This window comes from Alosa sapidissima, chromosome 18 (genome assembly GCF_018492685.1).
Source record: "Alosa sapidissima isolate fAloSap1 chromosome 18, fAloSap1.pri, whole genome shotgun sequence".
NCBI lineage: Eukaryota > Metazoa > Chordata > Actinopteri > Clupeiformes > Clupeidae > Alosa > Alosa sapidissima.
Window position 1 is genome coordinate 27,516,056 of NC_055974.1, and position 13,139 is coordinate 27,529,194.

A 13,139-nucleotide genomic window follows, 5' to 3' on the forward strand; every position below is an offset into this window, starting at 1 on the left:
GGGCTCTATAAAGTTCATATAGATTTTAGATTCAACTTTATTGTCATTGTGCAGAGTACAAGTACAGAGACAACGAAATTGCAATACATGGAGAAAGTACAGCATAACATGAGGAGAGGGGAGGAGAAAAAACAACCCCCAGACTATGCTCCTGTGGGGAGTACAGTGTGGGAACAGAAAACACCTCAGCAACATAAGCACATAGTCATTACACTTTACAACATGAAAGACACACGGCTTGCAACAGGGGAGGGGAGTGGGGGGTGGAGGGAGTCCAGTGCAGGCAAGCAGCCATCCGGTCCTGCAGCGCTGGACACAGACCCGCTTATTATAACTGACAACTAATGAAAATCACAAATTCAGTATCTCAGAAAATTAGAATATTACTTAAGACCAATACAAAGGTCAAAAGGTCTTTTTAGAAATGTTGGCCAACTGAAAAGTATGAACATGAAAAGTATGAGCATGTACAGCACTCAATACTTAGTTGGGGCTCCTTTTGCCTGAATTACTGCAGCAATGCGGCGTGGCATGGAGTCGATCAGTCTGTGGCACTGCTCAGGTGTTATGAGAGCCCAGGTTGCTCTGATAGTGGCCTTCAGCTCTTCTGCATTGTTGGGTCTGGCGTATCACATCTTCCTCTTCACAATACCCCATAGATTTTCTATGGGGTTAAGGTCAGGCGAGTTTGCTGGCCAATTAAGAACCGGGATACCACAGTCCTTAAACCAGGTACTTGTAGCTTTGGCACATGTGTGCAGGTGCCAAGACCTGTTGGAAAATGAAATCTGCATCTCCATATTCAGCAGCAGGAAGCAGGAAGTGCTCTAAAACTTCCTGGAAGACGGCTGCGTTGACCTTGGACCTCAGAAAACACAGTGGACCAACACCAGCAGATGACATGGCACCCCAAACCATCACTGACTGTGGAAACTTTACACTGGACTTCAAGCAACGTGGATTCTGTGCCTCTCCTCTCTTCCTCCAGACTCTGGGACCAAAGGAAATGCAACATTTACTTTTTATCAGAGAACATAACTTTGGACCTTCTGACGCTGTCGCTTGTTCAAGAGTGGCTTGACACAAGGAATGCGACAACTGAAACCCATGTCTTGCATACATCTGTGCGTGGTGGTTCTTGAAGCACTGACTCCAGCTGCAATCCACTCTTTGTGAATCTCCCCCACATTTTTTAATGGGTTTTGTTTCACAATCCTCTCCAGGGTGCTGTTATCCTATTGCTTGTACACTTTTTCTACCACATCTTTTCCTTCCCTTCGCTCTATTAGTGTGCTTGGACACAGAGCTCTGTGAACAGCCTGCCTCTTTAGCAATGACCTTTTGTGTCTTGCCCTCCTTGTGCAAGGTGTCAATGGTCGTCTTTTGGACAATTGTCAAGTCAGCAGTCTTCCCCATGATTGTGTAGCCTACAGAACTAGACAGAGATCATTTAAAGGCCTTTGCAGGTGTTTTGAGTTAATTAGCTGATTAGAGTGTGGCACCAGGTGTCTTCAATATTGAACCTTTTCACAATATTCTAATTTTCTGAGATACTGAATTTGGGATTTTCATTAGTTGTCAGTTATAATAATAAAAATTAAAATAAATATGTGTGGAATGAATGTATACTTTATACAAGTTTCACTTTTTGAATGGAATTACTAAAATAAATAAGCTTTTTCATGATATTCTAATCATATGACCAGCACCTGTATATATGTTTAGGAGTTTGTGTATGTGTAGGCCTGGAGAGTCGCTCCGCCTGGCATCACAATCTTAGTGCCTCAGTCCGCAGGATTGTCATAGCGATAACACAACAAGTTGCTATGGAGACAACCTTGATCAGGTCCCAGACAGAGTCCACAATCAGCAGGTGTCTGTAGGAAGTGGGGGAAGGAACGCAATAGTGTCTCACTGCAGTGCTCATCCGGGGGAGTTGTTTTTCCAGCAGCGGCCTTGGCCGAGGCCAGTGCTGGTTGAGGGGGGCCAAAAGCAGATAAGATTGTAATTGTTTGGTCTTGGGGCGAGTAGCCGCATTCCAATTTACACGACTACTCTCTTAGTCCGTTCTGGTCCAATTGCCTTTGTAAAGCAGTGAGCTTCTCCATGATGTTATCCAACCTAGTATCCATAAAATCCATCCTGGTATCCATCAACTGCTTGAAAGTCCCAGTCTGGGTGCCGACAGCTCTGCCCACTGCTTCAATCATGACGGGCAGCCTTATGGGGCTTTGAACAGCTGTCACCGTTTTCTGAATTCCTCGATAAACCAGGGCAATGCCTAATCCAATCAGCAAAAGACCTGTGATCATGGTTCCAAATAGGTAGATATCTTCAATGTCCTCCACAGAAAGAGCCGCCAGGCACACGACCCGCCACTTCTCCCACGCGTCCATCGAGTAGCCAGCTGCGAACGTTCTGGCAGGGCAGTCAGGTTCCTCTGAATCCAAGCTTCTCATGGAGAAGATGGTGTCAATTGCGTTGAGAGACCAGTTGATCAAATCCATGATTTTTTAGTTTGGAGAGCAGTGCAGAGAGAGTCTCTCAAAGTATGAGACAGTAGACTAGACGAGACAAAGGAGCAAAGCAGGGAAGATAAGGGGAGGAGAGGGAGAGAAAATGCGACCGCCTTCGTTGAGAGCCAAGAGAAGAAGGCCCGTCGTGCCTGCACACAGACCTCACTACACGCAGACCTCACTACATGCAGACCTCACTACACACAGACCTCACTACATGCAGACCTCACTACATGCAGACCTCACTACACACAGACCTCACTACATGCAGACCTCACTACACGCAGACCTCACTACACACAGACCCCACTACACACATATATGGGGGAAGCATCCCTGTAAACTTGCACTCATAAAAGACCTCTGAAAGGCTTGACTTTAAGGCATCCATTTGTTTACCAAATGTTTCCATCCGTACCGACTTTATAGGGCAAAGAACATATGTTTGTTATCAGTAAGTCTACTTCATGATGGTCAATCCCATGATTGTGTGAATACATTATACATAAAAATGTCTATATAATTAAACACTGATTCTAAATTGAATTAGGTGTATGTGAGATTCTGAACACTAATAAAATACAAAAATAAAAAAAGAAGCACTGTTTCTCTAAACACTCTTCTCATGCTGTACTATGCCTGGGTTTTGCTAATAGCTGCCGTCAGACGTCAGGCTGCTGTCCAACTGCTAAATGGACTGGGACATCAAAGGTCCCCCCTCAGGGATGGCAACTTACAAGAGGACGGACACACACACACACACACACACACACACACACACACACACACACACACACACACACACACAGACACACACACACACAAACACACACACCCTAGTGTGATTGGCCTGATCGAAGTTTGATTTTTCCAGCTCGCAAGCCAACGGAGAGTTGCTAGACTACCCTGGCTGCAAATTACATTTGCTGCCGCTAGGGTGTGTCTAGATTTCTAAGCCACTATCCCTCTGCTGTGAGCAAGAATTCAGACCATGACACTGCAGCACTAACTAAACCAGGCGTGAAGCTAGGCCTAACGTGACTAAACCAGGCGGGAAGCTAGGCCTAACGTGACTTTGCTGACAGGTTGGCGTCAAATCGTGCTCAACAACCACACCGCTATTGTAAACACTCTAAGGTCTAAGGTCGCCTTCAAGGTCGCCTTCAAGGTCGCCCTCAAGAAAGCTAAACGATGCTTTGAAAACACATGTTTACCCGGAAAAAACAGGAGGGTTGACAGGTATAACACACAAACAGTGTCATCACCTCAGGGACGGTTTTAAGCAGCCTCCCTAAAAGAGGGGGTTGAGGCCCTGCAGATGTGAAGCTGGATGACCACATCTCCTCAGAGCTTCAGCCAGTAGATGATGATATTTTTATTTATTTTATATTTGTATTTATTTATTTATTTTCTTGTCTCTTTTTCCAGCCCCTGCCAACCTAAACGAGAGTTCCCCACAGGCAAAACCCAAGACGGGCCTGTCGGGGTCCTACAACCCACAGCAGGTGCAGGGCCGCCTGAAAGAGATCCTGAACAAGTACAGCAATGGCCTCTGGGTGTCCAAGCTGCCGCAGCTCTACAGGGAGCTGTACAAGCAGGAGCTGCCGGGGGAGGCACTCAAAGACCTGGAGCAGTGGACACATGTCTGCACCGTAAGACCTCACTGCACACAGACACAGCACAGACCTCACTGCACACACAGACCTCACTGCACACACAGACCTCACTGCGCAACACAGACCTCACTGCACACACACCTCACTGCACACACACCTCACTGCACACAGACACAGTACAGACCTCACTGCACACATAGACCTCACCGCACACAGACACAGCACAGACACACACAGACCTCACTGCACACACAGACCTCACTGCACACAGACACAGTACAGACCTCACTGCACACACAGACCTCACTGCACACAGACACAGCACAGACACACACAGACCTCACTGCACACACAGACCTCACTGCACACAGACCTCACTGCACACACAGACCTCAATGCACAGACACAGCACAGACCTCACTGTTCACAGACACACACAACACAGACCTCACTGCACACAGACACACACAACACAGACGTCACTGCACACAGACACACACAACACAGACCTCACTGTTCACAAACATAATGCTGACGTCACTACACACAGACCTCACTGCACACAGACACAAGAGGGGCTGACTGCACTGATCTTCTCCTCATTGTCCCATTCTGTCTTCATTTCATTCTGCCTTTGTCCTTTGACCAAATACAATTCTCTCCCCTCTGCCTTTCCCCCCATTCCCACATCCTCTGTCTCTCTCTCTCTGTCTCTCTCTCGCTCTGTCTCTTTCTCTCTGTCTGTCTCTCTCTCTCTGTCTCTCTCTCTTTCTCTCTCTCCTTCTCTCTCTCTGTCTCTCTCTCCCTTTCTCTCTCTCTCTGTCTCTCGCTCTCTCTCCCTCCCTCTCTCTCTCTCTCTCTCTCTCTCTCTCTGTCTCTCTCTGTCTCTCTCTCTGTCTCTCTCTTTCTCTCTCTCTCTGTCTCTCTCTCCCTCTCTCTCTGTCTCGTTCTCTCTGTCTCTCCCTCTGTCTTTCTCTCTGTCTCTCTGTCTCTCTCTCCCTCTCTCTCTGTCTCTCTCTGTCTCTCTCTTTCTCTCTCTCTCTCTGTCTCTCTGTCTCTCTCTCTCTGTCTCAATCTCTCTCTCTCTCTCTGCCTCCTTCTCTACCTCCGTCTCTCTCAGCTGGAGAAGCCGTGCAGCACCAACCCCGCCGAGCTGCTCCTCTACCCGGCCAAAGACCCCAGCAGCAGCGGGGTCCCCAGCACACCGACCCCTCCAAGGGGCGACCGTCACTCTCCTGGTCCCCAGAAGCTGCCTCCTCCCCGCACACCCACCCCCAGCACCCCCAGCACCCCTGCCTCGCCCCCCAGCCCTGCCCCCAGCGGCCCGGGCACGCCGCCCCCCTCCCTGACCCCGGAGCTGCGGCGCAACCTGGGCGAGTTGCTGCTGAGGTACAGCAGTGGGCTGTGGGCCCACGCGCTGCCCAAGCTCTACCAGGACACCTACAAGAGCGCGCTGCCCGAGCACGTGCTCCAGAACCTCGCGCTGCTCGCCGACTTCTGCACCGTCGACTACCCCATGCCCGACAACCCCAAGCGCGCCATCCTGTACGTGCGCGCGGCCGAGGACGAGAACTGCAACCGGGCGCGGCCGGAGGCGGAGACGGAGTCGGAGGCGGGCAAGCGTCCCAGCTGCCAGGCGCAGGTGCCCGCGCTGCAGATACCGCGTGAGGAGTACCCGTCAGTGCTGGTGGTGGAGGCGGCCTGCACCAACAGCGTCGTGCTCAGGTGAGGATGCCCGGGCTGAGGTTACACAGGTGTGTTAGGCTAAACCTGCTGTGCTCAGGTGAGATTATGGGTGGTGAGGTAACACAGGTGTGCTCAGGTGAGGATGCCCGGGCTGAGGTTACACAGGTGTGTTAGGCTAAACCTGCTGAGGTCATGTGGTTAACTTGGTTCAACTTTCAAAGCGCAACGCGAGCGTATTCAATTGTCAGTTAAGGCAAACCGTTTGTGTTGCGATAGGAATGAGATAGAACTTGAGCGTTCGGTTACACTTGCCACTGCCGGTTGGCACTGGCCAATGTGATCCCCGCCTTAAGGCCCATTCACACCAAGAACGATAACGATAACTATAAATAAATATCGTTCTTGTTAATATGAATGACAACGTTCACACATAAACTATAACGATAATGACATGAAGAGCGATATCGTTGGGGATCACTATCAGAGCCATTTTTAGAACGATAAAAAGCTAATAGCCAATCAGAACCCATCTAACACAAGGAGAGACTTTGTTTATCGTCGTTCAGTGTGAATGCTTTTATCGTTATGGTTATAGTTATGGTTATAGTTATCGTTATCGTTCTTGGTGTGAATAGGCCTTTAGTGTTCCGTTGCTGTGATTGATGGCTGCAGGTACATCGGCGAGGGCTACTCGCAGGCGCAGGAGAAGCTGGAGGATGAGATGCGGGAGTTCTACGGCCAGGACAACACCAGGAAGGCCCTGACCAACCCTGTGTCGGGGCAGCTGGCGGCTGTCCGCGCTGAGGAGGAGGAGGAGATCCTTCGTGCCCAAGTGTGTGAGGTCATGGCGGATAAGGTCAAGGTGAGTGCTGAAAACTGTGGTGCTAGGCATCATCATCACACACATCACACGCACACACATACACACACACATCATCATCACACACATCACACATCACACGCACACACACACACACACCATCAACACACATATCACATGCACAGTGGGCACACATCGTTCCAAGTGTCATGTACTTTTGTAGGTGTTTTATGTGTCTGTCTTGGTGTATGCACTGTTGTAGGTGTTTTATGTGTCTGTCTTGGTGTATGCACTGTTGTAGGTGTTTTATATGTCTGTCTTGGTGTATGCACTGTTGTAGGTGTTTTATATGTCTGTCTTCATGTATGCACTGTTGCTTTGCAGGTATATTATGTGGATCATGGGTTTTCGGAGGTCATCAGCAAAACCAAGCTCCTGGAGCTGCATGAGAAGTTCTTCAAACTGCCCTTCCAGGCCACTAAATGCAAACTGGCTGGTGAGTTCAGCTAGAAAGTCGGCTGCGGATTGCTGCTTACACTGGCAGCCATCTACTCTGCTCAGACTTTAAGTCTATCCCCACTGTTGCATTCCTCTTTATTTACATTTGTTTTTAAATGTACCCATTCAATTTACCTGTGTGTGTGTGTGTGTGTGTGTGTGTGTGTGTGTATGTGTGTGTGTGTTTGTGTGTGTGTGTACGTGTGCGTGTGTGTGTGCGTGTGTGTGTCAGGACTGGAGCAGTTCAGCCAGGAGGCGTCTGTGCTGAAGAAGTTTGATTCCATGGCGAGTGGGAAGATCCTGCTAGCCGAGATTCTAGAACGCCAGGAGACACCACTCATGGTCCTGTACGACACGTCGCAGGATGATGATGTCAACATCAATGCAGCGTGCATGAAGGCCCTGCAGGACAAGTCCCTGGAGAGCCCTCTGCAGGTGCCCATCCCAACATGGCCGCTTGGCTAAGATGATTACATCACTTCAAAATCCCATTAATCCCACGAACCGTCTGCAACCTCCCCCACTGTCTCTACAGACAACAACAGCACCCTGCTACTCCAACAGGCTGTCTTTAACCAGAGCCTCACATCACTTAGGGTTACACTACCTCTACAGACAGACAACAACAGCGCCCTGCTACTCCAACAGGCTGTCTTTAACCAGAGCTTCACATCACTCCCACACACAGAGAATGGAGAGCTAGCGGAATCATGAGGAGATATTCACCGATTGTTACAAAAAGTGTTAGAAATCGCTTAAGAGTCTCTGACTGTTCCTTTTAATGAAATAAACAAAAAGCCACAATGCTGAGCTGAGAGTAGCCAAACGTCTGAACAGATTGGGTCAGGTTCAGGTTCTGTCTCAGATCAGGCCTCCTTTGGCCCAGAGGCGTGTGCTGTTTCACAATCCCACCAGGATTTCAGAGGGAAATTTCATCTGGACTTCACAAGTTGTTAATGATGTTGTTGTTGTTCCCTTCGCAGGTGAACAGTGCCTACATGAATGTGAGTGTATCGAGTGTGTGTTCGGACGGGACCATCTACTGCCAGCTGCCCTCCCGAGGCCTGGCTAAGCTCACCGAGGTGCTGGGGAAGACCGAGGCCTACTTCCACTCTCAGGTACAACACACCTGCTCCACACGATGGAGCTGCATATCATCTGTAGTGGACCCGTCTGCGTCTGTAGTGGACCGGTCTGCGTCTGTAGTGTCGCTCTCGAGAAGAGTGAGAAAGGGAGCGAGCTGTGGCGCAGCCGTCACGTCAGCGTCCTACCCCACACGCAGCTTCAGTGCCAACGGGGACTGGCCTGATGCAATTTCCTGTCTCTCTCTTACTCACTTCCTGTCCACTCCTCACTGCCCTTAGCAAAAAGAAGTTCATGGAAGTGTACTGTTGAAGTACTTATTTTGAACTAAGTATATGTATAGTTTACTTTTTGTGTACTGACACTAAATTGATTTATACTTGGCTTATACTGATCTAGCCTTTAATATGGTATTTATACTTAAATATACTTAATATACACTTGATGGAAAAGTCTAAGTATATTTACTTGTACTTGTACTTATAGTTTACTGAGGTTATACTTTAAGTATACTATCATGAACATGAAAAACGGGCTACAAAATATACATGAGCAGTGAACAGCAGTGGCTCAGAAAGTAGAGGAGTGGTCAAGGACCCAGAGGGTTGCAGGTCCGAGCCCAACTCCTCCTGACAAAACACTTAACCCCAAAAGTGCTCGCGCTGTGCAGGCTGGCGCCTTGCATGGCAGCCAACACTATTTGTATGTGTAATATAAATGCAGTATATAAATCATATCAGTAAGCAATATAAATGCAGTCCATTTGCCATTAGTAATCTAACAGTACACCTATAATTTAGCATTTTTACACCTTAACATGCTTTGAGTATACTATAATGGACTAAAAATGCTTTGAGTATACTATAATGGACTAAAAATGCTTTGAGTATACTATAATGGACTAAAAATGCTTTGAGTATACTATAATGGACTTAAAATGCTTTGAGTATACTATAATGGACTTAAAATGCTTTGAGTATACTATAATGGACTAAAAATGTGCCAGAAGTATATAACTGGTATCTTCACTAGTACTATTATAAACTGAAAAGTGCACCACAAGCACATGTATACGGTACTAATGAACTTCCTAAGTAAAGTAAACTTGGGAATTATACTTCAACTGCACTTAAGTTTACCTGATAAAATTAGTATACCATTTTTTTGGTAAGGGCATGTCTTGATAGTTAGAAACCCCCCAAAATAGGTATTAAAAACCCTGTTACACTTACATATCACTTGCACCACTGGGCTTAGGTAAGAGTTAGGATCTGAAGTTAGTCAAGCCAGTGGTTTCCGTGAACACAAACCCTTACAAAAACAAACTGAAAGACATCTCAAACAGTGTCCTTGTGTGTTTGTTGTGCCTGTGGTATTTTTGGCGCTAGTAGTTGTGGCATTGTTGGCGTGTTAGTGTGTTAGTGTGTGTGTGTAGACACTTTGCTCCAGTAGCCTCTGACTGCTCTAACTGTTGTCCTTGCTTGTGTAGGAGTGCTGTAGGTGTGGTGATAGCCAGATTGGGATTAGAGTCCGTAATCTGGGACTAAGAGCTGGCCCATCTAATCTGTAGTAAACATTGACCCATTGACACAATACAAACATTCCCACATTTAGACATTACATCATATGACTCGACAAGCAATACCTCTCTGTTGTATACCACTAAGTCTAATATTATTATAATATATATTAAGGCTAATAATAGTATTATTCAATCAGGCTAGTGTGCCGTAGCTACAGTATATGCAAGGCTTCTTTTGATATGAAGTTGAAATTGATATGGAGTTATACTTTCATTTCTGATTAGATCAAATGTATGAAAGGAGTTGCTTTGAATGTTCAATAGAAACCTGCCTAGTTGATGAAGTGCAAAATAAACCCCCTCTTGCTTTGAATGTTCAATAGAAACCTGCCTAGTTGATGAAGTGCAAAATAAACCCCCTCTTGCTTTGAATGTTCAATAGAAACCTGCCTAGTTGATGAAGTGCAAAATAAACCCCCTCTTGCTTTGAATGTTCAATAGAAACCTGCCTAGTTGATGAAGTGCACAATAAACTCCCTCTTGCTTTGAATGTTCAATAGAAACCTGCCTAGTTGAGAAGGGTATGAAGTGCACAATAAATCTCTCTTGCTGTGATTAAGCTGGGTGTGTACTGGACTTTGCTCTGGAGCGTTCTACAATACGACCAGGAAGTGCTGATGAAATGTCCTGTTTGGCAGGTGACGTCGGAGTTCCTGGTGTCCCGGCCGTTCTGTGGGAAGGGCTGCCTGGCTCGCTACAAAGGCAAATGGTCTCGAGTGGAGGTGAGCAGAACGGAACCAACCGGAATGGAACAGATCACCCCACGGGTTCTCCCCTTGCGGATTCCCTGCAGGCCTGTTTGCTGACTCACAGACATGTTCACGCTGGACACAGTCAATCACACGCACTCGATAGAACACTCATTATTATTACCGCCGCGCAGCCAAGCGCTGCTCACACACACACACACACACACACACACACACACACACGATAGAACACTCATTATTATTACTGCCGCGCAGCCAAGTGCCGCTCACACACACACACACACACACACACACACGATATTATTACTGCCGTCACAGTTTAGTCAGAGTTTTTTTTCTTCCGGATTCCCCCCCCCCCCCCCCCAGTAATTTTGCGTCAGCAATTCCCGGGACACTGAAAGACTGGGGTGCACAAAACATGGTGGGCATGTAGCCCCACAAGGATGACACGGAAGAATTGTTTTTCCGCTTTGTTCCGTCACCCCCTCCGCCGGACTGGACCCCCCCTGAGAGGAGGGTAGGGTGGACACAGTTTTCTGTAAATAACCAGAGAACCATAGGACCTAGGAGGACCACATTTTTTTTGTATGTTCTCAAGGGGCCATGTCAACCCATCCCATAACCACTCATTTGATGTATAGCGCCACCTAGTTAATTAAAAATGAAAAAGCAAAAATGAGGCATTGTAATTGCAGGTATCTTTTGATGACAGGTTCAAAACTGCACAGAATTTGAAGTGCAGGATCATTCTGACACCCTCTGAATCCACGCCAAGTTTCGTGGAATTCCGTTCATGGGGGCCCATACAATAAATTAATATATGTGTACAATTAGTGTCTGTACACTACACATACAAACACACACACGCAAACACACACATAAAGTACACACATACGCACGCATGCACATGCACACACACACACAGGCACGCACGCACAGATTCACACGCATACACACACAGGCACACACACAAGCACACGCACACACACACACATAAACACAAACACGCGTGCATGCACAAACACCCACCCACACACACACACACACACACACCCCATTACCCCCACACACCCACTCACAGACACATAAAACACACACACACACATGCAGGCAAGTAGATACATGTGCACACACACACACACACACACACACACACACCATTACCCCCCCACACACACTCACAAGCAAAAACACACACAGAGAAGCACACATATACACAAAAGCAATCACATACATGAACACACTCATTTTCACACACAAAAGTGGCAAAAGTAGGGGATGGAGTAAGAGATGGAGACAAATTGATTTATTTTTGATTCATAAATTGATTTATTTTGGTGGAGAGAATATGCAGGACTGAGCGGCGGTAATATTTTGTACCACTTTGAAGTGCATCCAGTTACAGCCAGAATCCAGTCACTTCAGCACATTTAAACTCAGTTCCACTTCAATCTCTGTAAAATGTTGAAATGCAATAATGTGGCTAGTGCAAGCAGGGGCTGTGTTGGCCCTAGCCAAAAAATGAAAGCCATATACTTTAAACATAATAAAGATCTAGCTCTGGTATTCCAGATGTTTTCCCCTGGCTAAGACACTGTTATCTTGCATGGCTTTGTTTTTTATCAAGTCAAGTCAGGTCACTTTTATTTGTATAGCACATTTTTATGCATAGAGTGCAACCCAAAGTGCTCCACATACAAGACTGATACACAGGACAAAAGATGTCAGATGGAGCGGCGTGGTCGCCAGCGTACCCGTGACACCAAGACACACAACAATCAAATAATAAAAAGTAAAAAAAATAAATAATACAAAAATAAAAAAATAACATAAATTTAACTGGCTGAAAAATGTTCAAGGGCAATGATGACTTGGGTGAAACTGCAGACATCAGTGTCTGTCAGTGTTTATAACTGGCCAACCCAGAGGATTTACTGGCAGTCTGGAGAGCACTGGAAGCTCAGAACAGTCTGAAGTCATCATGTGCGATCTTGCTGATCAGCAGCTCGGTGGACTTTGACAGCTATAGTTTCACATAGTTACGTTTTACATTTGTGTAGAAAAAACAGTGATAATGGTCTTTTCATCTCTCTCTCTCTTCTACTATCTCCCTCTCTCTCACTCTTTCTCTCCCTCTTCCACTATCTCCCTCTCTCTCACTCTTTCTCTCCCTCTCTCAGATCACCAATCTCCATGGCAGCAGAGTGCTGGATATCCTGTTCATTGATTTGGGGGTTCAGGCATCCGTAGAGGTCATTGAATTGAGGGAGTTCCCACCCCCCCACCTGTGTGACCTTATCGCCATTCCACCCCAGGTCTGTCCCCTGATTGGATACTTTGCATTATACAACAGGGGGAGATATATTTTTTTTGCGTTTCTTTACATAAGTACAGATTTGTGTGTGTATGTAAATGTATCTTTCCCCTAGACCTTGTTGTATTGACACTGATACTTTGTGTGTGTATGTGTGTGTGTGTGTGTCCATGTGGATAAAAAGGTTCTCTGGTTGAACTGACCCTGACTTTGTTTGCTTGTTTGTGGTGTGTGTGTGTCTGTCTATCTGTCTTTCTACAGATTCTACAGTTCTAGTGAACTAAGGTCTAGCTTTTGCAGTGAATGACAATGCA

General features: G+C 46.7%; 1 protein-coding gene across 2 annotated transcripts in view; it reads left to right on the plus strand.

Annotated features, from left to right (window-relative positions):
* tdrd7b (tudor domain containing 7 b) overlaps window positions 1–13,139 on the plus strand; it is a 34,556-nt gene that overhangs the window by 15,574 nt on the left and 5,843 nt on the right. For both annotated transcript variants that reach the window (XM_042070688.1, XM_042070689.1), the window contains 8 exons: window positions 3,945–4,168; window positions 5,253–5,857; window positions 6,491–6,680; window positions 7,023–7,134; window positions 7,369–7,571; window positions 8,120–8,254; window positions 10,440–10,523; window positions 12,692–12,826. In XM_042070688.1, the coding sequence (XP_041926622.1) occupies window positions 3,945–4,168; window positions 5,253–5,857; window positions 6,491–6,680; window positions 7,023–7,134; window positions 7,369–7,571; window positions 8,120–8,254; window positions 10,440–10,523; window positions 12,692–12,826 (1,688 nt within the window). The remainder of the gene's footprint in view (window positions 1–3,944; window positions 4,169–5,252; window positions 5,858–6,490; window positions 6,681–7,022; window positions 7,135–7,368; window positions 7,572–8,119; window positions 8,255–10,439; window positions 10,524–12,691; window positions 12,827–13,139) is intronic.